Source organism: Telmatherina bonti (assembly GCF_933228915.1).
Source record: "Telmatherina bonti genome assembly, chromosome: 9".
Taxonomy (NCBI): domain Eukaryota; kingdom Metazoa; phylum Chordata; class Actinopteri; order Atheriniformes; family Telmatherinidae; genus Telmatherina; species Telmatherina bonti.
Window position 1 is genome coordinate 4,287,687 of NC_136627.1, and position 27,944 is coordinate 4,315,630.

At 46.4% G+C, this 27,944-nt stretch overlaps 1 protein-coding gene across 1 annotated transcript in view; it reads right to left on the reverse strand.

Annotated features, from left to right (window-relative positions):
* Positions 1 to 1,885: 1,885 nt before the first annotated feature.
* The window catches only part of brip1 (BRCA1 interacting helicase 1), a gene marked incomplete at both ends in the record, with an annotated part of 79,686 nt that continues 53,627 nt past the window's right edge, over positions 1,886 to 27,944 (reverse strand). Inside the window, 7 exons of the mRNA XM_079246644.1 lie at positions 1,886 to 1,950; positions 5,075 to 5,698; positions 7,521 to 7,805; positions 7,901 to 7,983; positions 8,068 to 8,180; positions 22,494 to 22,615; positions 23,370 to 23,529. Of these exons, the coding sequence (XP_079102770.1) occupies positions 1,886 to 1,950; positions 5,075 to 5,698; positions 7,521 to 7,805; positions 7,901 to 7,983; positions 8,068 to 8,180; positions 22,494 to 22,615; positions 23,370 to 23,529 (1,452 nt within the window). The remainder of the gene's footprint in view (positions 1,951 to 5,074; positions 5,699 to 7,520; positions 7,806 to 7,900; positions 7,984 to 8,067; positions 8,181 to 22,493; positions 22,616 to 23,369; positions 23,530 to 27,944) is intronic.

Genomic DNA, 27,944 nt, shown 5'->3' on the forward strand with positions numbered 1-27,944 from the left:
CCTGACGGCGGTTTCTTGGGTACAGGATATCTGCAGCTAGGACAGCAGCAGGCGGATCAGGCCTCTGGGAGGCGCAGCCTTTACACTGCAGAAACCTGGTAACCGAGCAGTCCTGGGCGTTCCAGATGGCGTTATATGCTGCACAAATGGCATGATGTTTGACTCGCTACTTTAACACAGCATCTGTCTGATCAGACCAGTCAACCCACCAGTTAAGGTGTTGCAGTCGGGTTGCAGAGCTGTCCTCAGGGCCTCCAGAGAGGTGGGACCTTGAACCAGCAGCAGACAGGTGTCTGGATCTGATGGTGGATGAAGACCACACTGGCAGCAGCGCCTCGATTCAGCTGAACTAAACATGTCTTTTCTCATAGCTGCCAGATGTTCACACACAGCTCGCCGCAAAGCACCTGAACCGTATAGGCAGGAAAGTACAGAAGATTCATCTACTGGAACTGTTTTAATGCTAATAATTTTATATTTTATTTACCACGGACATCAGGAAGAAGCTCCTTTTCACAGACAGAGCAGTAGAGTCCCAGAGAGCATGGTGTCTGCTGTGGGATGCTCTGGAAGCGGAGTAAAACATATACATGTGAAAAACTGGCTTTTATTTCTTCTTTGCATGGATAAAAATATCTGTAAGAATTAAAAACCAAAGTTATGAGTCAGTATGAGCCGTTTAAAGGAAATAAATCTCCTGCAGTCTCACCGTTGTTTTTGGGGAGGAATTCTTCAGCCGCCTGCGTTTCTGCTTGTAAGTTCTCTGCACCTTCACAGCTTGTTCCAAATAAAACAATGCTTTTAATTCAGCTTATTAATGCACAAGAAATCCTCAGATGCCAGATTAGATGATAAATCTGTGAGCAGTACACATGATCCAGAATAACCTCCTGACATCTTGTCTTCTCTGCAGAAGTTTGGAAATGTTTTTATTCATCATTTAAATCCAAACATAATTAGTCATTAAATAAAATCTGTATTGCTTGACATTTGTCATCATAACACACCTCTCTGTCTCCATTTTTTGTTTCTGGGATTTAATCAAGTTTAAAAAAGGTTGACTCTTTTTCTAGTAGTTGAAATGGGACACAGATGCCAGGGTCCATGTCAAACCAGTTCCTCCAGAAAGACACAAACTGGGAGCTGAAATCCTCGTCCTACCACTGCATGGCCTGTTTCAGTACATTTCTGGTTGTAAAACCCTGACTTATGAAGCTTTGACATGGCTGCATGGACATCCACATGAGATGAACTCTTATTCCTGATTCTCCTGACCTTGTGGGCTGATCAAATTTCCCAGTAAATAAACTGGTTGTTGTGTATGATGGTGTAGAAACTGGCCGGTGAGATTTACCTTGTGGCTCGTGGTGCTGACTTCCTGCAGCCTCTTCTAAACCTCCACTGTTTGCTTGTTTAGGAGAAACAGTGACCAGCTCGTCCCACGAGACACTGATGGTCGACGTGGAGGTTTTCAGGGCTTCCTGATCTCCCACCGTCACAGACACACTTCGTTTCAAGCTTTGTCCCATTTCTGGGCGGGAAATCCGGCTGTTTGCTGGCGGACGCTCCAGATGAGCACTTTTTGAGCAGTTTACTTTATCAGGGCTGACTCTGGACCGTGTGCTCTTCAAACACTGGTCCAACTTGAGATCTGTCCTGGGCGGGTCTAGCCTCATTCTCCTGGTCTCTGCGGGCTGAAGACTGGCCCTCCTTGCATCCTGGACTTGGTAGAGTCCTGTCAATTCAAGTGAAACCATTTTTTTTTCTTTTTGCAAAGAAAAACATTATTTTTGAACAGTATTTTTGTTGGGTGTTCTTTAAAGCTGCATTAAGCAACAACTCAGCATCTCTTCCGTCTTTATATGTGGTAAACACAGGGACCAACCTAGAAGACAACGTAAGCGAAAAGCTGGGCTCGCAGTCTTACTTTGAGCTGTTTGAGCTCATATTCTGCAGTATGAACAATTTCCTTCAAAAAGGGACATTTCTGACCAGGGGCGGGGCTAAAGGGGTGCAGGGTGGCACTGGCCTCCACTAAAATCTGATTGGACACTTCAGGCGCCGCCTCAAGTTAAAGAGTGTTTCTCAATTCAGGGTCTGCACACCTCCAAGTGCGCTGACTGCGTAGGCAACGAAGTGTTCTACGTCGTCTGCACACACCGAAGTGTGTTTAAAATGTAAATCTCTGAAACTAGACTGCAGCAGACCAGTTCTCCTGTTTCACCATGCTGAACCACATCCTGCATCATCACAGCTGCATAGTGGAACAGGAGAACAGGTCTGCTGCAGTCCAGTTTCACCAGTACAAACATCTGGAGCATCATGGAAGCAGAAATCCAAGAATGGGTCAACCAGCAGCTTCTCCTCGGTTTACAAATCTGCAAGGTCTTCCCTGAAAGAGACGTTGTCTGGATGGGAGCAGATGTTTCAGCATTGATGGAGCTTCCCAGATGTGGAAGCTGCCCACGCCATCGGCACTAATGCAACCCCATCCCATCAGAGATGCAGGCTGATAACAAGCTGGATGCTTGGCCATCCAACTTCTCACAACCGTGGTTGTAAGTTAAATTAGCATTTTATTATAAGTGGAACCGAGGGTTAAAAAAAGGATATACCATGGTCTGGGTGAATACTCTATTCTGATTGGCTGCAGGATGTCCGTTAAAAAGTGATAATGGACACCGGTTAAAAAAAAGTTCAGTCAAATAACCCAGTTCTAAATCACCACGCTGGCTCAAACTCCAGTTGGTAACCGTGGCAACAGAAATGTTAGCGACAAACGGGCAGAACAGAGCAGAAAGAATATCTAGACGGTCCTCCAAGGTGTCCATTATCAGATATTAATGGACTTCGCAGAGATTTACTTCAAATATGTTTTAAAAAAGGAGTTTGGAGACTTTGTGCATCTGCTGCACAGTTTCAGACAGCAGCTGCCTGGTGTGTCAGAACTGTGAGAACAGCATCGGTGCATTCAGGAAACCACACTGACAGGGTCGCTGCTGCAACTTTCCCGTCCAGGTTTCCACTTTGGTCCAGAGAAGACGGCGTGTTTCTGAATCCTCTTCACATATGATGGAGTTTTAACCTGCATGTGTGGATTTCAGCCTGAACTAGGTTCACACTGGTTTCTGGAAGCTTCCTGAGTCCATGCACTGGTTTCCAGTACAGAATCATGTCTGGTTTTGATGCAGAACATCACCAGCATGCAGGCTTGTCCCCAGCATACAGAGATTCCATCTGATTTTCTGGATCTGTAGATGACGGTGGATCTTCACATTATTCTGAATGTTTAGGCCCAGTTTGTCTCAGACTGGTGAATCTCTCTTCATCTTTCCATCTGAGAGACTCTGCCTCTCTGAAATGCTCCTTTTGTGCCCATCATGGTACTGACCTGTTAACTTTTCCAGCCTTTTGTTGCTCCTGTTCCAACTATCTACAGACGTGTTGCTGCATCAGATTGATAGTTTTAACAGCTGATATGATGTTTATCTTCTACTGGGAAGTAAATACGACCTGATGGGATTCTAGAAATCATTGTATTGTTTTTCTTTACACACAGTCTGTTTGGAATCAGACTTGATATAGCAAAATGTTTTGTAGAAATTCCTCCAGATTGTCAAAAACTTTGATAACATGTTTCATTGTCGACATCAGATATTTTCTACAAGCTGAAGGGAAAAAAATCAATCATGTAGTCTACAAAATGTTTGGAGTCGTGGTTGTTTTACTATTCATGACTTCTCTCCAGTCATGTTTAATCCTGAGAAGCTCAAAAACGCTAAAGTTTAGTAAAGTAAGATAAAGTTTTTCCTTCCAACTCCAAGTGGTTTCCCACCAAAGATTGTGTTTTTTAATATTCTGTTTAACAACCACATAAAACCGCTTCATACCAATACCAGGATCTCATCTGAGCACATCCCGTTTGCAGCGTAACAGGAATGGATTCCTGACTAATATTTTCTAGGCGCAACGTTAACAATTTGGTCGCAGAAAGGCTGAATTATGTTAATGAAAAAAACACAGAGCCTTCCAGAAACGTGGCTTCGCCATTAAATGCTTTTAACACACATTCGCCGGCCTCTCCACGCTCCCAGTTCTGATGAGGCTAACGAGCATTCATGCACCATTACGTGGGCGAGGGTCCTGGTTAGTCAGCTGATGAACAAAGAAATGTTTTAATGAAACACTTGTCTGCTCCTGCACGCAAATCACACATTGGTGAAGTTTGTCATGTAATGAGACGGATCACATCAGCGTGATCATGTTTTATGTCATCCCTTCATCTCCGCCTGTTTGATCATCCTGCGTGGAGATAAAACGATATTAAAGTGCTGATTGCTGACTGCAGATGTCACAATTACAAAATTACCCTGCAGGAGGATGTAAATGCACGTTGATACTAAAGGAAAATAACATTTGTGAACTTAGTTTAAAGCAATATCTCAGTTAACCGATCCCCCATCTTTATTGTTTAAAATAATTTTGATTTATTTGCATTTTTTTCAGGGTTTTGGTCACTTTTACTTCTATTACACATAAACTTTATGTATTTATGAAGGAAAGAGAAACAGATAAAAAACTTTTATATGGCTTATCAGAACATATGCAAACCAGAGCAAATCCCCATTAATCCTGCTTTGCTTTACAGCAGGAAATTACTTAATTGGAAATGAAAGTGGAAATATAAAGACCCCTCTTAGTGTTAAATCGGGCATGATACAGCATCCACGTTCTGCACTCATTACCTCCAGTCACATCATTAAACACAACAGCATGATGAGGTACTTCTGAAGAACACAGATGATGCTGCTTCGGTGTTTTAATGATTTGTCCAAGCAGCCTTTAATCAGAGCCGCAGTTTCAGATCTGTTGGGTAGTTTTGTGTTTTTTTAATAAGCCGAGCTGTCACACTGCATGATGCTGAAGCCTCCTCGTCTTCGTGGTATTACGGCGAGGACTAATTGCCTCAGGCAGCTGTGACAGACTCCTATACCTAAATAAACGAGTGCACTTTCATAGTAATTTACTAATCCTGTACAGGATGCCATCCTGCTTCATGTGTCCTCTTTGTTACCTGTCTGAGTGGAGGAGACTCTCTGCCTGGACCTGGACAGCCTGGAAAGCCTACTGCCTGTCTTTCTGCTCTGGATCTCAACCTCCTCTCCCTTCCCTCCTCTGACTTCTTCCTTTTGTCCCTGTGACAGCTCTGTGCTCTCCTCTCTGACTGAAATAGACCTCTGTCCATCACATGCAGAGGCTAACTGGGCCTGCTCAGAGCCAAACAGCTCCTCTGACAGCATCGCAGGGCTCTCTGCTCCCGGGACCATCCTGGGGGGTGTCTCAGTTTTTACTCCTTTCTGCGGACTCTCTTCACTTTCATCTCCCTCAAAAAGTTCTGGAGTGAAGAAAACAGTCTCGTCCTCATCAGAGGAGTGTGCTCGGGGTGTTTGTGGAGCCAAATCATCGGTCTCTGCTTTGACTTCAGACCCGTCCCCGGCTCCTCCTTCAGGGCTGAACGTCTCCGGCTCGAGCAGTGGAGAGACCTGGAGGCTCTCCGGCTGGAGGATGCTACCGCCTGCCTTGGCTTTAAAGATTGGCTTCTTGAAGTCGTTGCTTCTGGGACTGCTGCTGAAGATGTGGAACAGAGGCTGGGCTCTCAGCTGCTCTGCTGCGGGAATGTCCGCCATCTTTAAGGGCTCTGCAGCAAGAAAGCAAAATCAGAACATTTAACATCTATTATCAGCTCACAAGAGAGACTTTTTATCCTCAAACCAGAAAAATAACGGAGTCCTGTGGCGGCCCAGGGTAAATAAAGATATAGTAAATGTGGGCATACGCTCAATATACCCCAAACAAAGGTCAAGGGGATTTAATTAAAAGCAACAGTCCAACATCTGCTCATCAGCTCGCTCCAGCGCTACTCAGGCACGCAAAAGACCTTACAGTAATGAGGCAAGCCACTCAACTGATGCCATGGCCTCCCACCCCCAGCTCTGAGGGAGGTGGAGAGGCAGGCAGGGAGAGGAGGGGGGGGGTTAAGGCCTTTCTGCCACTTCATCCACTACACTGGATTCAACTTGGCAAACAGCTCAACCTCATCTTGACCCCAAAGACAATGGCTGCTCACCAAGGCGATGTGCAAACATGTCACCTCAACATGTTTCCTCCTGGTGATGTCATGCTGAAGCGCTCCGCAGCGCAACACCAGGACTCCACAGAAAGAAAACGCTTGTCATGATTGGTTGCTTCGCATGTACACGGGATCCAACATGCTGTCTGGTTGCTGCACATATGGACCAGTTTTTTCTGAACATAAAGGAGTGTGTGACAGACGCAGCAGCAACACCGGCTACGGCTTCCGTCTGATTCCTTTTCCATTTGCAATTTCAGACGAAAACGCATCAATAAGCCTGAATGACGACAAAAACAGCAGGCTAGGAAGATTTACGCCAGTCTTCTGTCCCACAACGACAACCTGCAACTTCCTGTAGGCATTTTAACACATAAACCACATCCTGAAATCTTCCAGACATGTTGCAGAAGGATGCACGGGAAAATGTAATTATTTTCTAGTGATTCCTCAGCCATCATCATCATCTTCACCATCATCATCATCACCATCATCACAGGAAGCTGCACAGCAGCTCATTACTTCAATGACCAAATAATAATAATATTTATTTGCAGAATTATATTCATAATACAGTTTAAATAATTTATTATACTATTGTTATTATAATATAGTATTGTACTATATTATTATTTCTATTACTGTAAGTATTACACACCATTTCTTTTTTTATTTAATTCATTTATTGCCTTATGTGTTTATTTATCTTATTAATGCTTAAAACTTCACTAGACCACCAAGTGATATCACGCGTATCATCACCAGTGTCAGGAGGTTTTCCAGCGTTTCTATCCGTCCAGGAGGTTTACAGTCCAGACACAACATGTAGTGTTTATTCAGAGACTCTAGATGGTAAATCCACCATTATTTATCACATCTTCATCACCATCACTACCATGTTGCTAAGAGACCTCTATTTTCACCTGGACATGATGATGAAGACACTTCCTGTCAGACTTTCCACCAATCAGAGAGCTTAAACTGACGGTAACGTCCAATCAGGAGCAGCCAAAGATCAACAAGTGATGAGAGAAGCAGGAAAATAATGATCCTCTATGGCTGGAATAAAGCCAAGAAGACGTTTGGGATGCAGCTGAGGTGGAGGTGCAGCAGTGAGGAGAGCAGGTGGATAGTAGCAGGAAGAAGAAACATGGAAACATCATGTCTGCATGCTGACTGGGAGTAAAATGTTCAACTTCTACATACAGGTTTATTTAAAATAAAAAGACCATTGGACCAAATATAAAAAATATCTTGAAGTTTGAAGAGAAAACTATAATAATAGCAATAACGTGAAGCATGTGAAGCACAGTAAATCCGCTTTGGCCCAATGGAAACGTGTTTTTCTGAAGCCTTTAATAAACCTGAAAGACATTTCTGTTTATCTCACCTGCATTTTCATTATTTCCCCTTTTCAGCTGAGCTAGAGAGAAAAAGTCGCAGGTGAGGGGGCTCGTGTCCTGCTGAGGTTTGGATGTGTTTTTGGGCAGACTCTGCTCCTCATCAGATGAGGGGAGGTGACTCCTGGAAGAAGACTCAGTGGGGCTGAGGGCCTGGCTGTCTGCAGGAGCCACCTCCACCTTCTGCTGCACATGAGAGAAGGCTAGCAGAGACTGCATGGCATTACTGAAGGTTTTGTGATGCTGGACGAGCTGACGGACCCATTTAGACAAACCTGAGAGGGCAAAGAGACAGAATAACCTTACAGTGGGTAAATATTGCCATCTAGTGTTGACAATGAGAGCTTATCACAAACAGCCTAACCAGTACCTGTGATGTACTTGTTAGGATTGTTCCCGTAACGGTCATCTACAAGAATCAGAGCTCCCCAGTCGTTCCTGTGGCGGATACACCTGGAAGAGGAAGATTCAGGGCTTCAATGTGGAAGAGGTCACAAACAGAGTGTGTAGTACCGATGGTGCAAAGGTCAAGCTCACCTCCCCAGGGCTTGATTTAGAGCTCTGTAGGCCTGGATCTCATACCAGCGATGGCCTGGAAGAAGACCTCTGGACTTACAGTGCTGGTCATTATACTTCATCTTTAGCTCCACCTACAACAATAAACAACATGTTTGTTTGTTTGTTAAATGTGTTTTTGTCAATGGCTTGCCTTCAGGTCTCGTTTTTTCTGACCCAATCCCCATCAAACAAGCCTACAGACAATTATTTATTTATTTAAACCAGATAGTATTTAAAAAGGGCCAATATTATTATGTTACTCGCTTTATGGACCCAAAAATGTCCAAAATTAATAAGTTATTATCTGTTATTACATTTAAAATGGATTATTATGTTTATGGTCTTATTAAATTTAAAAAAGTACCAAAACTATTGTTCTTGATTTTTGTTTTTTTATTTTAAATTTAGGTACAAGACGTTCAAACACTTTTTATTTATTGTGTGGTTTTTTTCCCCAGGTCTCTCAGAATTCACAGCGTTCACACAAAACACCAGCAGTGGCTTTAAAATTATGTAAATAAATGACAAAGTTTTAAAATGTTGCAAAGTTTGGGTGCAACAGGTTTGAATGTGTCTGAAAGAAGCAAAGCAGGTCTAGTAAAACCTGGAAACCAGCTTTCATGCACGTCGAAGGCTGAAGATCAAAGAGGTGGCAGTAAGCACGGGTCCATCTGGTGCATGCCGCTTGACCAATACGTCGCTTGACCAATACATCGCTAGGCCAATACGTCGCTTGACCAATACATCGCTAGGCCAATACGTCGCTTGACCAATACGCCGCTCGGCCAATACGCCGCTCGACCAATACGTCGCTAGGCCAATATGCCGCTTGACCAATACATCGCTAGGCCAATACGCCGCTTGACCAATACATCGCTAGGCCAATACGTCGCTTGACCAATACGTCGCTAGGCCAATACGCCGCTTGACCAATACGTCGCTTGACCAATACATCGCTAGGCCAATACGTCGCTCGACCAATACGCCGCTCGGCCAATACGCCGCTCGACCAATACGTCGCTAGGCCAATACGCCGCTCGACCAATACGTCGCTTGACCAATACATCGCTAGGCCAATACGTCGCTCGACCAATACACCGCTCGGCCAATACGCCGCTCGGCCAATACGTCGCTAGGCCAATACGCCGCTTGACCAATACGTCGCTTGACCAATACATCGCTAGGCCAATACGTCGCTTGACCAATACGCCGCGAGGCCAATACGTCGCTCGACCAATACGTCGCTAGGCCAATACGTCGCTAGGCCAATATGCCGCTTGACCAATACGTCGCTTGACCAATACGTTGCTAGGCCAATACGCCGCTTGACCAATATGCCGCTAGGCCAATACGCCACTTGACCAATACGCCGCTAGGCCAATACGCCGCTTGACCAATACGCCGCTTGACCAATACATCGCTTGACCAATACGTCGCGAGGCCAATACGTCGCTTGACCAATACGCAGCTCGGCCAATACGTCGCTAGGCCAATATGCCGCTTGACCAATACGTCGCTTGACCAATACGTCGCTAGGCCAATACGCCGCTTGACCAATACGCCGCTCGACCAATACGCCGCTTGACCAATACGCCGCTAGGCCAATACGCCGCTTGACCAATACGTCGCTCGACCAATACGTCGCTCGACCAATGCGCCGCTTGACCAATACGTCGCTAGGCCAATACGTCGCTTGACCAATATGCCGCCAGGCCAATACGCCGCTAGGCCAATACTCTGCTTGACCAATACGTCCCTAGGCCAATACGGCGCTTGACCAATACGTCGCTAGGCCAATACGTCGCTTGACCAATGCGCCGCTTGACCAATGCGCCGCTTAACCAATACGTCGCTAGGCCAATACACCACTCGACCAATACGTCGCAAGGCCAATATGCCACTTGACCAATACGACGTTTGGCCAATACGCTGCTCGGCCAATACGTCGCGAGGCCAATACGCCGCTTGACCAATACGACGTTTGGCCAATACGCCGCTTGGCCAATACGTCGCGAGGCCAATACGCCGCTTGACCAATACGACGTTTGGCCAATACGCCGCTCGACCAATACGTCGCTAGGCCAATATGCCGCTTGACCAATACATCGCTAGGCCAATACGCCGCTTGACCAATACATCGCTAGGCCAATACGTCGCTTGACCAATACGTCGCTAGGCCAATACGCCGCTTGACCAATACGTCGCTTGACCAATACATCGCTAGGCCAATACGTCGCTCGACCAATACGCCGCTCGGCCAATACGCCGCTCGACCAATACGTCGCTAGGCCAATACGCCGCTCGACCAATACGTCGCTTGACCAATACATCGCTAGGCCAATACGTCGCTCGACCAATACACCGCTCGGCCAATACGCCGCTCGGCCAATACGTCGCTAGGCCAATACGCCGCTTGACCAATACGTCGCTTGACCAATACATCGCTAGGCCAATACGTCGCTTGACCAATACGCCGCGAGGCCAATACGTCTCTCGACCAATACGTCGCTAGGCCAATACGTCGCTAGGCCAATATGCCGCTTGACCAATACGTCGCTTGACCAATACGTTGCTAGGCCAATACGCCGCTTGACCAATATGCCGCTAGGCCAATACGCCACTTGACCAATACGCCGCTAGGCCAATACGCCGATTGACCAATACGCCGCTTGACCAATACATCGCTTGACCAATACGTCGCGAGGCCAATACGTCGCTTGACCAATACGCAGCTCGGCCAATACGCCGCTCGGCCAATACGCCGCTCGACCAATACGTCGCTAGGCCAATATGCCGCTTGACCAATACGTCGCTTGACCAATACGTCGCTAGGCCAATACGCCGCTTGACCAATACGCCGCTCGACCAATACGCCGCTTGACCAATACGCCGCTAGGCCAATACGCCGCTTGACCAATACGTCGCTCGACCAATGCGCCGCTTGACCAATACGTCGCTAGGCCAATACGTCGCTTGACCAATATGCCGCCAGGCCAATACGCCGCTTGACCAATACGCCGCTAGGCCAATACTCTGCTTGACCAATACGTCCCTAGGCCAATACGGCGCTTGACCAATACATCGCTAGGCCAATATGTCGCTTGACCAATGCGCCGCTTGACCAATGCGCCGCTTAACCAATACGTCGCTAGGCCAATACACCACTCGACCAATACGTCGCAAGGCCAATATGCCACTTGACCAATACGACGTTTGGCCAATACGCTGCTCGGCCAATACGTCGCGAGGCCAATACGCCGCTTGACCAATACGACGTTTGGCCAATACGCCGCTTGGCCAATACGTCGCGAGGCCAATACGCCGCTTGACCAATACGACGTTTGGCCAATACGCCGCTCGACCAATACGTCGCTAGGCCAATATGCCGCTTGACCAATACATCGCTAGGCCAATACGCCGCTTGACCAATACATCGCTAGGCCAATACGTCGCTTGACCAATACGTCGCTAGGCCAATACGCCGCTTGACCAATACGTCGCTTGACCAATACATCGCTAGGCCAATACGTCGCTCGACCAATACGCCGCTCGGCCAATACGCCGCTCGACCAATACGTCGCTAGGCCAATACGCCGCTCGACCAATACGTCGCTTGACCAATACATCGCTAGGCCAATACGTCGCTCGACCAATACACCGCTCGGCCAATACGCCGCTCGGCCAATACGTCGCTAGGCCAATACGCCGCTTGACCAATACGTCGCTTGACCAATACATCGCTAGGCCAATACGTCGCTTGACCAATACGCCGCGAGGCCAATACGTCTCTCGACCAATACGTCGCTAGGCCAATACGTCGCTAGGCCAATATGCCGCTTGACCAATACGTCGCTTGACCAATACGTTGCTAGGCCAATACGCCGCTTGACCAATATGCCGCTAGGCCAATACGCCACTTGACCAATACGCCGCTAGGCCAATACGCCGCTTGACCAATACGCCGCTTGACCAATACATCGCTTGACCAATACGTCGCTTGACCAATACGCAGCTCGGCCAATACGCCGCTCGACCAATACGTCGCTAGGCCAATATGCCGCTTGACCAATACGTCGCTTGACCAATACGTCGCTAGGCCAATACGCCGCTTGACCAATACGCCGCTCGACCAATACGCCGCTTGACCAATACGCCGCTAGGCCAATACGCCGCTTGACCAATACGTCGCTCGACCAATGCGCCGCTTGACCAATACGTCGCTAGGCCAATACGTCGCTTGACCAATATGCCGCCAGGCCAATACGCCGCTTGACCAATACGCCGCTAGGCCAATACTCTGCTTGACCAATACGTCCCTAGGCCAATACGGCGCTTGACCAATACGTCGCTAGGCCAATACGTCGCTTGACCAATGCGCCGCTTGACCAATGCGCCGCTTAACCAATACGTCGCTAGGCCAATACACCACTCGACCAATACGTCGCAAGGCCAATATGCCACTTGACCAATACGACGTTTGGCCAATACGCTGCTCGGCCAATACGTCGCGAGGCCAATACGCCGCTTGACCAATACGACGTTTGGCCAATACGCCGCTTGGCCAATACGTCGCGAGGCCAATACGCCGCTTGACCAATACGACGTTTGGCCAATACACCGCTTGGCCAATACGTCGCGAGGCCAATACGCCGCTTGACCAATACGACATTTGGCCAATACGCCGCTCGGCCAATACGCCGCTCAGCCAATACACCGCTCGGCCAATACGCCGCTTGGCCAATACGCCACTCGGCCAATACGTCACTTGGCCAAACCCCAAACAGAACTCAATCAGGCCCTAAAAGGGTGAGGTATTACCCGCATTGGCAGAGATGAGCGTACTGAAAAGGAAACCAGGGGCCTAAAGAGAGGCCATGGAGGTAGGCGGCGGGGGCAGGTAAGGTGGTCTAGACGACATCAAGCATCCCTGCACAAAAATGCCAAGAGAGCATCCATCCATTTGCATCTGTCGCTGCCGATTTTAGCGCTAACCTTTCAGAATTGACAAATGAAAAGTTCAGCTGGCGTCTGACGGGATGCCATGCAGGGCAGGCTGCTGAGCAGCGCTCTAACTGCTTTTGACAGGTACCGTGTGTTTGCCCAGAGCCACAAAACACGGGGCTGTGGCAGGTACAGCCTGTTTCCTCACACACATCACGCAATGCCACTGTGACCTGACAGGGCTGCCGGACGTAAACAGATAGGCACAGGAAATCCTAAATGTCGCTGCAAAGTTAGACGATGACTAACAACACCTCAGCCATGCTGCACCCGACGCCTGAAAACACCACAGTGCTAGCTCATAGTCTGCAGAATGCAGGCTGAGTCCTACAGCCGGCTGCCAGTCGGAGGAAGCTCCTCACCGTATCACAGCAAGTCTTCAAAACGCTGCTGGCTTCATGGTGAGAGATTTGCCAACGAATGAGACACCAGAGCAGTTAAAGAATCCACTTCTCAACCCATGGAAAGGCCGCTAGCCTCCAGCTAGCAGTGTCATCTAAATCCAATCACAGCCCGCTTCAGCATTCCAGCCATCACATCCCTGCTCTGCAGCATGTCACCGCTCAATCCAACATGACAGCTTGCATATGTGAAAAAGCCAATTCTGGCTGCTAGCAAATATCGCAAATGTGCAAGAAACCACAAGCTAGAAGGGATTAGTTAAAATGTCAGGAGATCACTCGCTTGCTTTGGCCTTGTCCTCCACAGCAACCTGTTCATCCCTAAAAACATATATTTGACCAGTAGGCATGATTCGCAGCTGAGCGCATCTGCCTGAGCTACATTTTACGCTGGGTGTGTGTGTGTGTGTGTTGGTGTGCACGCCCCTGGCAGTCCGGGACATCTTGTGCCTGTCACTGAGATTGCTGAGCGCCTCATCTGTCACATGTGGTGGAGCTGACAGCTGAGTGGCTCGTCTTCATCACAACTGTGTGTGTGTTTGTGTGTGTCCACGCTGACAAGGACATCAGACTATCACACTCCGACCCGACATGCTCATGGATCAGCTCACACCAGGGCTGCTGATTCCCATCCTCTAAGTCCAATCAGCTGGGCTGCTGATGAGACAGTCAGACACACATCTGCTGGATCCAGCAGCTCTGCTGGAAACCAGAAGAAAACCAGAAGAAAACCTGTAGAAAACCTGAAGAAAACCAGTCTCTTTCATCCAGAAATCTAGAATTTAATATTCTTCTCCTCACATATAAAACCTTTAGTGACCAATCAGATCCCTGTCTGGATCCAGGAAGCTGAACCAGATCCCAGTCTGATCCTGATGGAGGTTTTTCCTCCTGGTTCTGGTCCTGATGGAGGTTTTCCTTCCTGGTTCTGGTCCTGATGGAGGTTTTCCTTCCTGGTTCTGGTCCTGATGGAGGTTTTCCTTCCTGGTTCTGGTCCTGATGGAGGTTTTCCTTCCTGGTTCTGGTCCTGATGGAGGTTTTCCTTACTGGTTCTGGTCCTGATGGAGGTTTTCCTTCCAGGTTCTGGTCCTGAGGGAGGTTTTCTTTACTGGTTCTGGTCCTGATGGAGGTTTTCCTTCCTGGTTCTGGTCCTGATGGAGGTTTTCTTTACTGGTTCTGGTCCTGATGGAGGTTTTCCTTCCTGGTTCTGGTCCTGATGGAGGTTTTCTTTACTGGTTCTGGTCCTGATGGAGGTTTTCCTTCCAGGTTCTGGTCCTGATGGAGGTTTTCTTTACTGGTTCTGGTCCTGATGGAGGTTTTCCTTCCAGGTTCTGGTCCTGATGGAGGTTTTCTTTACTGGTTCTGGTCCTGATGGAGGTTTTCCTTCCAGGTTCTGGTCCTGAGGGAGGTTTTCTTTACTGGTTCTGGTCCTGATGGAGGTTTTCCTTCCAGGTTCTGGTCCTGATGGAGGTTTTCCTTCCAGGTTCTGGTCCTGAGGGAGGTTTTCCTGCTGCCAAAAGGCAGTCCTTCCTGTCCACCGTCGCTGCACTGATGCTCATCATGGACGATGTGACGGAATCTGTTGGGTTATTATTTTTCATGAACTGGTTCACATAGTCTGGTCTGAACTGGATCCCGGCGACCTGGTTCCGTCTGTGAAAGTTTAGATGACTTGTTGTGATGCTGTACAAATAAAGCTGAATTAAACCAAGTAGTCTGGTGTCTCCAGTCTCCTGGACTTGGACTCAACAGGATTTTTAACTCCTTGCTGGACTGAACCACTTTGATCCAGTCTGGTCTTCTGTCTCGAACCTGTCCAGGCTTCAGCTGACGGTCTAACATCCCGAACCAGTTCATTTACCTGATCTGAAAACTACAAGGACTTTTTTAAACCGGATTAAATTCTGCATACAGTTTCTGCCAGAACCCTGCAAAGCCCTATAATGAGCGGTGAAATATGAAAGTTGAGCGTGCATTAACAAAAGAATGTCAACTAAGACATCTTTCTAAAAGCTGACCTGTGGCGCTGACAAGGAAAGTGCAAGCGGTGATCATTTATCATAAAGCATTCCTTCAGCGGCTGATGGTAAAGCCATATGTACACCGTCTTGAGCGTGCAGGAGTATCAATCATCCACTCTTCCCTACGACTGCCATGACCTCTTTAACATTCCAGAAAAATCTCTCATATTCATCCCGTTTACATGCTCAGCAGCCTTAGAATTAAGATTCTCCTTGTCTTTAATAAAAAGCAGCTCGTCATTAAAGCTGGAGAGATGCTTTATCAGTTGTGTCTTTTTATTGCTTGTTAAAGCTGCTTATTGTTTGACTCACTCACGCAGGGCGTGACTGTTCACCGTAAAAACAGGCCATTGGAAAAACTCAGCATAAATGTAATACCACCTTTAGCAGGGTTTTCTCTGCACAGGACTTTTAAGTTCAACCTTTGATCTCTGTCACAATAACACAACAGGCCAGTAAAATGCCATGCTATGTGCTTAAGTTGTAGCATATACGAGTTATGCCTGTCTGGGAATGCAGGCCGTGCAGGCATCCAGAGAGCTGGAGTGGTTTAAATGGAGAAAAGCTGGGCTTACACCTCTTATCCTAGCAATGGGGTGCTGTCGTGTGAATGTGGAACAGAATGAATGAGTTAATACGTCTGGGTCCATGTGTGCTCTCAGCAGAATGTGCACATGTTCGCGCTTGTGCATGGAAGTGACAATGCAAGAACGTGTCACAAAGCATGTGTGGCTTCAATCAATAAACGGCTAACACCTTTCATAATAAGTCCCGGGAACTAATTATACTGCTGCAGAGGAAAACCGACAGCGGAGTTATTTAAGAAGGAAAAATACATTTATGTCAGGCAGCTTTGTAAAAATCATGGAATTAATTAGTTAGGTAGATGAACCATGGTCTGCCCAGTTAAACTGGTAAATCATTCACATCAGTAGCAAACTAAAGAGAAGAAGAAAGGGTGAAAATGATTTGATTTAGTCCTGAAAGGTGTAGTTTATGGTGGTAATTTGTGCCGAAAAATGGCTCATTTTACAACCAACAGTTTATTTTGTGTGTGAAAAGACAGACAGCACGCTGTTTGATCTGTTTCTGTTCACTTTTCCCGTGCAGCGACAGAATGGAAACTGGATGAGTAGAAATGGGTGGGAATACCAAATAAGTTTTCACTTCTTCCCACTCCTTTTTCAAACTCCTTTTATCTCACGAATCTATTTAATTATTAAATTGATATGGAATTATTGTCATTATTAATATGAATTTTTGTATTGTTTTTTTTTTTTTAGTATGTATATACGTATGTGTTTGTACATATGTACATATGTTTGTATGTATATTTTTCTTTTCTTATTTTCTTTCATTTTTTATTATAAATAAAACTTTCAGCCTAAAACGCTCTGCATTTCAGTATTCTGTAACGCTGCATGCAACTGTTTTCTTGGGTTACGGGCTGTTAAGAAGGCTCAACTCTTACTAGAGCTGGACCGATACAGACATTAGCATCTGAAATACTCGCTGGTTCTGCCAAAAGGAGGGGATATATATGCAGCTGAAGTGGTCGGTATAAACAAGTCCTACCAATGGCTGCGGCGGGTTGGACTGAAGGACAGCACCGAGGCACTAATGAAGGTACAGAATCTATAGAGCACCAGATCTACCAGACCAGGCAGGATCCCAGATCTACCAGACCAGGCAGGATCCCAGATCTACCAGACCAGGCAGGATCCCAGATCTACCAGACCAGGCAGGATCCCAGATCTACCAGACCAGGCAGGATCCCAGATCTACCAGACCAGGCAGGATCCCAGATCTACCAGACCAGGCAGGATCCCAGATTTACCAGACCAGGCAGGATCCCAGATCTACCAGACCAGGCAGGATCCCAGATTTACCAGACCAGGCAGGATCCCAGATCTACCAGACCAGGCAGGATCCCAGATCTACCAGACCAGGCAGGATCCCAGATCTACCAGACCAGGCAGGTGCAGACAATGCAAAGGAGCCCCAGAAACAATCCAGCACCTCACAGCAGGGTACAAGATACTGGTAGGCAAAGAATACATGGAGCACCATAACCAAGTAGCCGGCATAGTGTACAGGAACATCTGTGCAGAATATGGACTGGAGACCCCTAAGTCCCAGTGGGAAACTCCCCCCAAGGTGGTGGAGAATGAGAGGGCTAAGATCCTCTGGGACTTCCAGCTCCAGACAGATAAAATGGTGGTGGCCAACCAAGCAGACATAGTGATCATGGAGAAGCAGCAGAGGAAAGCCGTAGTGATCTATGTATCCATCCCCAATGATGGAAATATCAGGAAAAAGGAGAAACTGGAGAAGTACCAAGACCTCAAGGAAGACCTGGAGAAGGCCTGGAGGGTGAAAGCAACAGTAGTACCCATAGTGATGGGAGCACTCCAACAGATACCTGGTGAAACATCAGACATCTCCGCCAGAAGAGATCAGTCCTAGGAAGAGCTGAGATACTGCGTAGAGGCCTACCATGCAGCCTGAAATGCTCATACGGAGGCAGGGTGGGAAGCAATGTTTAGACGGCTGCTCCACCTGAGCTGCAGCCGCCTCACAACCTCCTGTTTTCAGAAACACGCCTGAAGGCAAAGAGGAAAACACATCTATCTTCCTCAAGAACATGACTGCTTTGAGGCTTCGCTGCAATTGGTACAGACAAGGAGGAATAGATCCAGTTTTTACCAGCTAATTCAGAAAGCAGGCATCAGACGATACGCCAAAAAACAAAGCTGAACATGAAACAATAACAACATATCTGCTAACATTCAACATGACTCCTGAAGGGAAGAACATTCAGATATTTTCCTCACAGCCTGACCTGAACATCAACCCAGAGCGGCGGGCAGCAGGTGAACAACAGCCAGACTCTCAGGAGTAAAGGACCTTCAGCAGGAACCGAGAGACTCTGAGCAACAAACTCCTTACAGTAAACAGACCACGGACAGGTTCCATCATCTCAATCAAAACAGTAACATATAAAACACACTCCTGCGACATCGCCATCTTTAAGATGCTCAGTATTGACCGAAGCAGAATCAGGGTGCCCATATTTATGCATGTCGCTGTAAATCACAACATAACCGGTGCAGGAAGACGGCAAGCAGCAGCGATCAGCGGCAGTTATGACCCGAGCGAAGCTGCTTGACCAGAACAGCGTTAGTATAGATCAGTGTGTTTCTGCAGCAGACCGTGCAGCAACACGCAGAAAACACACAACACTGAGCGTTGGTGTGTTCTTTCATCAGCTGGTGATGAAATCCCAACATGGATCTCTCTGTTCGACCTGCGCCGTCACTAAACACACTGTGAAAGCTTCAGCATGCAGAGTGGTCGGGCTGCACGGCTTCGTGGTCATTAGTGTCAGTGTCCTCCTCATCCTCTCAGCAGCGCACAACCGATGGCTCACAGAGCTTCACAGCCCCCTAGGAGCTCCGTTAGCAACGCTGCCTCTGACGCCGTACGATGAAGAGAGGAGGAAGGTGAAGAACGCACTGGAAGACAAGATGAAGACAAAAAGACTTCTCTATATAAATGACACATTTCTAATGCTTCAAAGTTGCTAAAATCCCTTAAACCAGGTGCATTTTAAGAAGCCACGGAGAAGACGAATAACTCCGACGCTTGGTGTTGGAATAAAAAAATAATATGTGGGGAAAAGTGCAGAAACAAGCTTGTTTGGTTGCGTAATTTAGGAGGGAAACGGGAGAAAGTTGCTGTAAAAGACAGCAGAAAGTTAAAGTGTCACCACCTGAGCAGTCGCAGCTCTGACACGAGCTGGCAGGAGATGGAGGGGCTCTCCGCGGAGATCTGCACATGCAGCACATAAACAAAGGCTGTTGATGTCATTAGAGATGCACGGCGGCTTCACGCTCGGTCAGCTCCACCTTGGCTCTAACTAGCTTTGGCTTTCTCAATCCTCCCCCTGGTGCTGTGCGCCATCCACTCATCTCCTGTTTTTTCCTGTCTGTTACACCTAAACATCACTTTCATGATACTTCAATTACTGTCTTATCTCAATAAATAAAATAAGAGAATGAAAAGGTAACAGCAAACTTTAACAAGCTCCATTTTAGCATATTATACATCTGTCTTCCAAAGCAGAATTTCTACAAGCGTGCCTTCCTCGTTTACCTCCCTCTGGTGAGCTTCGTGACCAAACCCGTCAATGCACACAAAACCACTAAAAATAATCAGATCTCAATTTTGTTTTTTGTTTTTTTTTAGCTTTTTTTGTCACAAATTGCTTAAACAACCTCAGACCTACTGAAAACCACCAAAATTTTAAGATTTTTACCATTTAAATGCCAGTTTAAGGATCTAAATTATTGCATTGTTTATTATAAAACTGAATTATCTCTTGTATAACACAAATGTCAGAGGGTTAACAGCTAGAAGATTAACAGCTGAGTTCATTTGACTGCATGAAGTATCAGATTCTCCGTCTGGTGGCCAAACATTTCCCATTGACTGCCATTAAAACTACACAAACTAATCCCACAGTCACTCCAGTTTAAAACCATTCCCCAGTGATAGAAGAGCTGAAATAATCTCCAAAGTTTAAAGAAGTAAAAACTAAACCTGACTAAATATATAGAAGGGTTAGGGAAGGTAAACGGCTAATCCTCAGTAAAACCTGATCAGAAAACACCTCACACAGAGATCGAGACCTTTCCTCTCATGCAGTAACCCATCTGTCCTGTCAAGCATGTCCTGTGCTGTGCATGGACACTACAGCTATGGGAACTACTCATGGATTTCACTGGTCTGGGTGAAACGTCAATAAATATCTCCAGTCTGCACTTATAGCATGATGGGAATTTAACCATGTGCCCAGTGTGGATGGTGGGATTTCTGCTGTTGGCTCTTCAGGTCCAGATTCTGAACTTGTGATCCGAGCGAGTCCAACGTTTGCTAACAGCAGAAAGCAAGGAGGAAGCGATGACCTGAGCGCTGACAGCGAAGGTGAAAGGGTCTGCACAGCTTCAATCAGCCACACGTCTTCCTGCACTGACAACACAGGTTAGTGAAGGCTTCATCGTGCTCTGACAGGAGGATGAGTAAAGGGGAGGAGAAGATGGAGGCGGCGGGGGGGGGGGGGGGGGGGGCATCGTACTGAAAGGTCAGCTTTATCTGCTAAGGACGGGGCAGGCGCAGCAACATCGCTTTGGGATTTTTTTTCACGGATCACCAAAAAGGGAAGCTTTTATTTGGTTTGGTTTGTGTGAGCGCCTCAACGTTTGTCTTTTATCTTCTTCTTCATCAGCTTGTCTTCAGATCGGAGTCAAACCAAGAGGCGATGAAAGTCCGATCGTACTAACAGTTTTATCAGAAATGTCCCAGGACTGACTTTCTTTCTGAGGAAATGAACCAGTCAAACCAGTTAAAGTAAGCTCCATCAGCTGATCGTACCTCTCTGTGTTCAAAGCAAACAAGTTTTAAATCAGCGGTGATGAAGAACATACAGGAATGCCTTTAGATCAACCAGTAGAGAGAAATAATGGATCCCAGTAATGACCCAGTACTTCCTTAGTGCTAAACTGGACCTTCATCTGTTCCATTAGTTAGATCTGAACCTGGAAAATCTGCTTGCTTATTCATTTTTGGACATTTTTCTAAAGCTGTCCAGGTACCCCGGGAACGCCGTGGGGCAGAACGGAGCCACAGTCCTCTTCTCTCCTTCCTGGTTCTGGTTCTGCTGGGGTTTTCCTTCCCAGTAAAGAGTTTTCCAGTACAGTGGAGCTCAGCTTCAGGTTCAGGTTCTCTCTGTTTCCATTAACGAGTCTGGCTCGGTATGGGATGGTACCAGTTGGAATGCTTTTTTGCAATTCCAGACCAAACTGGGAAGGATGCCAGAATATCTGACCCGTTCTACTTGATTAGGACATTGTGGTCCAAATCCTCCCAATCTGGTTGGAAGAATGATCCCCTCCTGTGTGAGTCAGCAGTAAGAACAAAGCAGCAACAGCTGCAGTTAAAACATAAGCTGCATTTATTGTTGTTTGAAGAAGAAGAGGGGAGACAAACAGCTGGATGTCCACCATTCCTGCTCCAGAGATCAGGATTTACCAAACCAAACCGTCCAGTCCTGACCAGGACACTTCCTGCCAGAAGACTGCTGAGGGACATCCCATGATGCACTGAGCTCTTCCTCTTCATCTCTCTGCTCCTCATCTTCCATGCAGAAACATATGACATCATGAACATGTTTCTCCTCTCCATGCAGGTCTTCCTGGAGAAAAGCAGCAGTGCATGCTGGTCTCTCTGTCCTCTCCACCCCAACCAGTCCAGGCAGATGGTCGTCTTCCCTGAAGACGGACGTTTTTCCTTCCTGCTGCAGAGGAGTTTTTTCCTTCCCACTGTCGCCTCGTGCAGGATGGAGGATTGGATCCAAGTCAAGACTCGATGCAATACGTTGGTTTTCCTTGACGAGGTTTTTTTTATTCTGAACTGGCTGGAAATGATGTGTGTGTAAAGTGTCCTCAGATGACACTGTTAAGTGAGGATATACAAATAAAGCTGAACTGAATTAAAGACCACTGACTCTTTAAAGGGGAGCTTTTCCTCTCCAGTGTCTCAGCGTGAAGCTCTGTACGGAGGATCGGCTCAAAGTAAAAGATTTGATCCAATCTGGCTGCCGTAGCGCGGTTAATATTACTATAACCTGGTTGATATGAACACAGTAAACTGGATTCATGGTGGATCATAATGGATTTGTTTTATTACACTACAATGAATTGGATTCAACTGGAATGTGTCCGTTAAATGTTTCATTTGAGGTTAAATTTATTTTAATTTGCTAATGAAAATACCGAACTTTGTTGTGAACGGGTTCCGTGTAAATAAAGCTGAGCTGAATTGAGGAGAAAAGCCACGGTAATGTAGTTGTACTGTAGTATTTCTTCCCAGCTTCCATGCGTTGAGGTTAACCATTTAACAGACACCTTCAGGCTCTACCTACCTGCAGGTCTTTAATGTTTGGGAAGGGAATTCCTATGGTGACCACGGCTCTGGCGTTGTCATCTGTAAAGTCCAGCCCTTCGCTGACCTTCCCCCTGCACACGGCGATGAGCAATGCACCATCTAGAACAAAAGAACAGCAGTTTATGTCTGCACACAAAGCTGTGCGTAATTAATAACGCAGAGTTCAGCTGCAGCTGCATGTTTCAGATGTAACTCGATAAGTTTCACTGCTTCATAGGTTACAAGCAGAGACTGCATGGAAAAGATAGGCGGAGCCTCCGTTACATCTTGTCAACGTCACGCGTGCCGAATACAGTCATGGGCAAAGAGGTGGAGCTGTAAACGTGTTTATTTCTGCTGCAAACATGTTTATTCCTGCTGCAAACATGTTTATTCCTGCTGTAAACATGTTTATTTCTGCTGCAAACATGTTTATTCCTGCTGCAAACATGTTTATTCCTGCTGCAAACATGTTTATTCCTGCTGTAAACATGTTTATTTCTGCTGTAAACATGTTTATTCCTGCTGTAAACGTGGTTATTTCTGCTGCAAACATGTTTATTCCTGCTGCAAACATGTTTATTCCTGCTGTAAACATGTTTATTTCTGCTGTAAACATGTTTATTCCTGCTGTAAACATGTTTATTCCTGCTGTAAACATGTTTATTTCTGCTGCAAACATGTTTATTTCTGCTGTGAAGTTGATCTTTTTAACATGGGAGTCTATGGGGATTTGCTCTGTTTTGCAGCCCCTAGTGGATGAAGGGGGAACTGCAGTTTTATGCACTTCCACATCGGCTTCACTTTTTTCCGCTGGAGGTTACTGCTTGGGTTGAAGGGATGCGGTCAGTCTGACGATGCTTGGCAGTCTTACCTCTACCCTCACAGTATTTGATGGCATCATAGTAGGTTTGAAGCAGCTCATCAAAATCCCCTTTGCCTCCACCACGGGGCTCAGTGATGACAGTTTTCTGTCCCTCCAGTTTGTCCCATAAACCAGTGGTGGTCCATCGATCTCTGAGCTTGTCCAGCATCTAAAGGAAGCACAGGACATATCAAACAGTAAATACAAATATTTATCTACATTTAAATTGTTATTATAAGCTCTCATTTAATCAAAGTCTAACTACAATGTTAAAAACGGAGGGAAAAAACACGCAAAAGGTTTCACTTGCAGTGTTTTCACAGCAACATCAGCTGTGAACATGAATCCTGCAATACAATCATATCAAGAGAATTTGGGTGATCTCTCAGTACATCCTATACTGGAGATAGTGAGTAGCTCCTGCAGAGTTGGTTACTCTGCAGCGCACAGTTAACCTTCACCAACATCATTGTGACCTAATCTTTAGAACAAGTGTTCCTGGGATTTATGGCACATGTTTGGACAGTTGGGATGCCCCCAAGAAAATATTCTTCCATGACTCAAACACAACTGCTGTTAGCTCAGCATGCTAAAGCAAGCTAAGAAGTGGCCACACATAGAGCGTGAACGGTTGTAGCGCTGCTAGCATGAGCTCCAATCTGTGCAATATGAAAGAAGAGCAGCAGGTTGTCTTATTTTTCCGACATCTTTTGCATCTTTGTCTCTTTTCTCCTCTCTTCACTTTCTTTTCACAGGAGCAGCATTATTCCTAGAATCCAGAAATGAAACAATTCAATAATAAATAATGACACCTGAGTAACAAGAGAAGTCTCAAATTGGTATGTGAATATGTTTGGCATAATGCGGTAGCCAGAGCATCATTTTCTTGTTGTGACGCTGTATAATAAATAAATAAACAAATAAACAAGAAGGCCTGAAGCCCCTGTCATGGCATAAAAATATAAGGACTTAATCAGAGCGCAGACCTCCACCAAGCCAATGTTAAGCAAAGAATGATCCAGAAAACCTCTAAATCTAGTCACCTGTTCCTTCTTTCATTTGAGATTTTCTCAAACTAAAATCTGTCCATAACTTTTTGAGTTTTGTTGCAGACAGGCAGACAAACAAACCAACATTGTCTAACATATAACGTCCAGGGTGGTGGAGGTAATGATAGGATTCTCTGAGGATACAAGCCTTTCCACCACGGCAGAGGTGGTGTCTCTGCTCAAAGAAGCCTTTGTACTACAAACCGAACCAGAACATGACTGGGTCCACAGCCAAAGCGGACTTCAGAGGGAAGAGCCAGGAGTTCCAGCCAGGCTGCATTATTCTGGACGTCCGACGAAAGGCCAGAAGAGTGAAGAATTATCAAGATCTGAACATTTCTGTAGTTCCCAGCTAAAACCAGAACACAGCTTCCGGTAGGTTGGACCGCAGCGTCAGGAGATTCCAGGGATTCTGGGAGAACACTGGACCAGGCCGGACTCTGTCAAGGTAACATAACCAAAGATTTAGCAGCTGATGCACCGTGACACAGAAAGAATAGCTGGTGAGTTGACAGAGCACAATAATTTCCATCCATCCCATTTTAGTCCAGCTCAGGGTCGCAGGGAAACTGGAGTCTATCCCAGCAGTTGGCAAGCCAGAGGCAGGTACATCTGGACAGCTCACCAGTTCAACAGAAAGACAAACAACCTCCTCCTAGAAGTGACCGATTAGGATAACATGGACGGAAGACGGAAGCCAGAGTACTGTGTAGGAACTACGTCCCAAATACAGGACGATGTCAGATTAGTTTTATCATTTATGATGAACTCAGCCTTAAAGCTGCGGTAGGTAATGTTGGGGAGCTAGCAAGACGTGAAAGCGGAGTCCTGTCTTGGCTCCTCCCACTGTGTTGGCTCCTCCCCTGCCTTGGCCCATCCCCCTGGTGTGACCCCTCCCCCTGCATTGGCTCCTCCCCTTGACGTGCCCCCCCCCCCCCCCCCCCGCCTTGGCTCCTCCCCCTCTGGTTCTGCTCCTTGCGTGATCCGAGGCTTTTTAATTCGCAGCTTTTTCCACCAACGATTTTCTCTTTCTAGGTTGTTTAGCAGGAGGAGGCAAATAAACCGAGCCGGGTCTGGAAATCCTTCCTGCATTTTCTCAGCCATGTTTGCCTTCCGAGTTTCTTCTTCACTACTTTGTATTTTCATCGTAACACACTGTTTATATGCAGGGTGTGGCTATCAGGTATGCGCTGCTGGAGGGGGAGGAGGGGAGCCGGGAGAAGAAACTACGAAATATAAGAACTGAACAACTCCATTTGGGTCGGAACGTTTGGATTGGTCAGAGTTTTTACAGATTTACAGTAAACTGAGGGGTCTAACTATATTTCTTATTGTTCATGATTACAGAATGTATAGACTACTATCAGGACGAGGAACCGCTTCACCCAGAGGAACATGTCTCTAAGTAACATTACCAACCCCAGCTTTAACACACACAACGACACTATCGCATGTCACCGCAGCTTCACACAAGTGATGATAATAAATCTTGCTCACGTGGAGGAAATGAGTCTTAGTTTAGCCGAGTTTAACTGGGCTAACGCTCTGTGGAACCAGAGGAACATGGCTCTCAGCAACATTACCTACTAGACCTTTAATAAAAACTATAAAAATCTGAGTTAGATTCTCGTTTTATTTGTTCAGACCCGCTCACTGGGAATTTTATCAGGTTTAAAATAGAAGCCACATCAACGCGACATCCTTTGGATAAGTTTTTCTTTCTCTATGGTAACAGGAACGTAGGAAAGCAGACTCATCCAGTATCCAGTTTAAACCCATCCAGACCAGTAGAGACGGACACGGCCGTCGTTGTGGATGCATTTCGTTGTTGATTAAGAAAGAAAAAACTGAAATGAGCTAAGAAGAAGACAAAAGCATCACCTTCAGGGAAACAAAGTTTGTCTACGTCTTCAACAAGGAGATAAACCACGCATGACCTGAAAGTTTCAGACAGGCTTCCAGCGACATAGCATTTAGCTGCTCGTGTTTCCTCCCATGTCCTCAAACAGCTTGGATTGCTTGTCTTTCCTTGCACTTCGTGGAGAGTCGATGTGTTTGAACCTCCTCTGCAAAAAAAATCACTGTTGCTCGACTATTGTTAGTGCAAAAAGTCAGCTGCTCTCCAGGGAGGCACATTGATCTAAAAGCCCTCATCCTTGCGTCGTCCCACTCATGTCTGTGCTGTGCACATTATATCCTTGAATAAGCATGGCTTCACAATCAAAAAGAAGCTTCACTGGCTTGGAAATGTGTTGCAGGGGTCAACCAGAAGTTCTTCTAGTAGTCAGCAGAAAACTTCTTAACAGGCTAACGGTGTGAGGATGGAGCCAGATTCAGATGGGGCTCCATACGGGAGGAAAGTGTGCCGTACCCTGTGACATCTTCTCTCCATTAGCAGCCATTGTGTTTACCTGCATGAGCAGTCAAAGTGTTCAACAACACGCCGCACGGGGCTGAAGAGAATTGTGTTGTGCAGTTTAAGTGCAGCACCAAGCAGACAGGAAATGAGACAGCAGGAGTGTTGATGGTTTCTTGCATGTCAGTGGTATTTCCTCATAGTGGTTAAATGAAGCATGGGAAAGATTTCATCAGATTGGTGACTCCTAACGCGAGTGAGGTCAGGACATTTGCATCAATAAAACATCGCACATGCACAAACTATGCAGTGTTACATGGACAAGGACCCCCCCTAACGTGTGTCTTCAGCTCAGCAAACTGTTTACCCTGCAATTACTTTCCAGAGCAATCTTCTGCACATGAATAATTCATGTTATGTACTTTAGGCAGATCTACCACTGAACAAAACAGCCATTATCTGCCAGGCTGCACTTGGAAAGGAGCTGAATCTGCAAAGAGATGAACATGGAGGTAAGATGTTCTCACTGATGAAACTGGGATGGGTGGTGAGTAAAAACACAAGATCAAACTGGCTGTGTATACTAAGTAATGGTTTATTTTAATGTTATATAAACAGTGAGTTCTGGTGAGAAACTCACAGGCTGGGATGATATCATTTCAGCTCTTGGGTTCTGCTCCGGTAGGCCCTCGCTTCTCGACACCCAAGCCAGTTTCCTTGTCATTACCTACATGAGCTTGTCATGCAGCAAAATGCTGAGTCCTAAGGGACGTCCTTTCAAGCGCCAGATCCTCACACTCCAATCTGTCAATGCATTCACACAAAAAACATTCGCAAACCCGTCGATCGGTGACACCACTGAACCGTGGCACACAGGGACATGAGGACACCGACACCTGGATGCCTTCTGAGTGCAAGGGGCCTTTCCGGTGTGGAGGAGAGCTATCCTCACAGGCTCCAGAAGGCGCTACAAGGTCTTATCCATTACTTCAGGAAATGGTTCCAGTAAACTACAAGAGCTGTCCTTGAAAAGACTATTAGCATCTCACTCTGCATTAAAACAAACTGGAATATGGAAGCATGACCAGTAAAATCATCTGGTGATGATTCATGTATGAGGATAGAAACTGATTCCACACAAAAAACAAATAATAACTGCTGATGTGAACAACCACATCT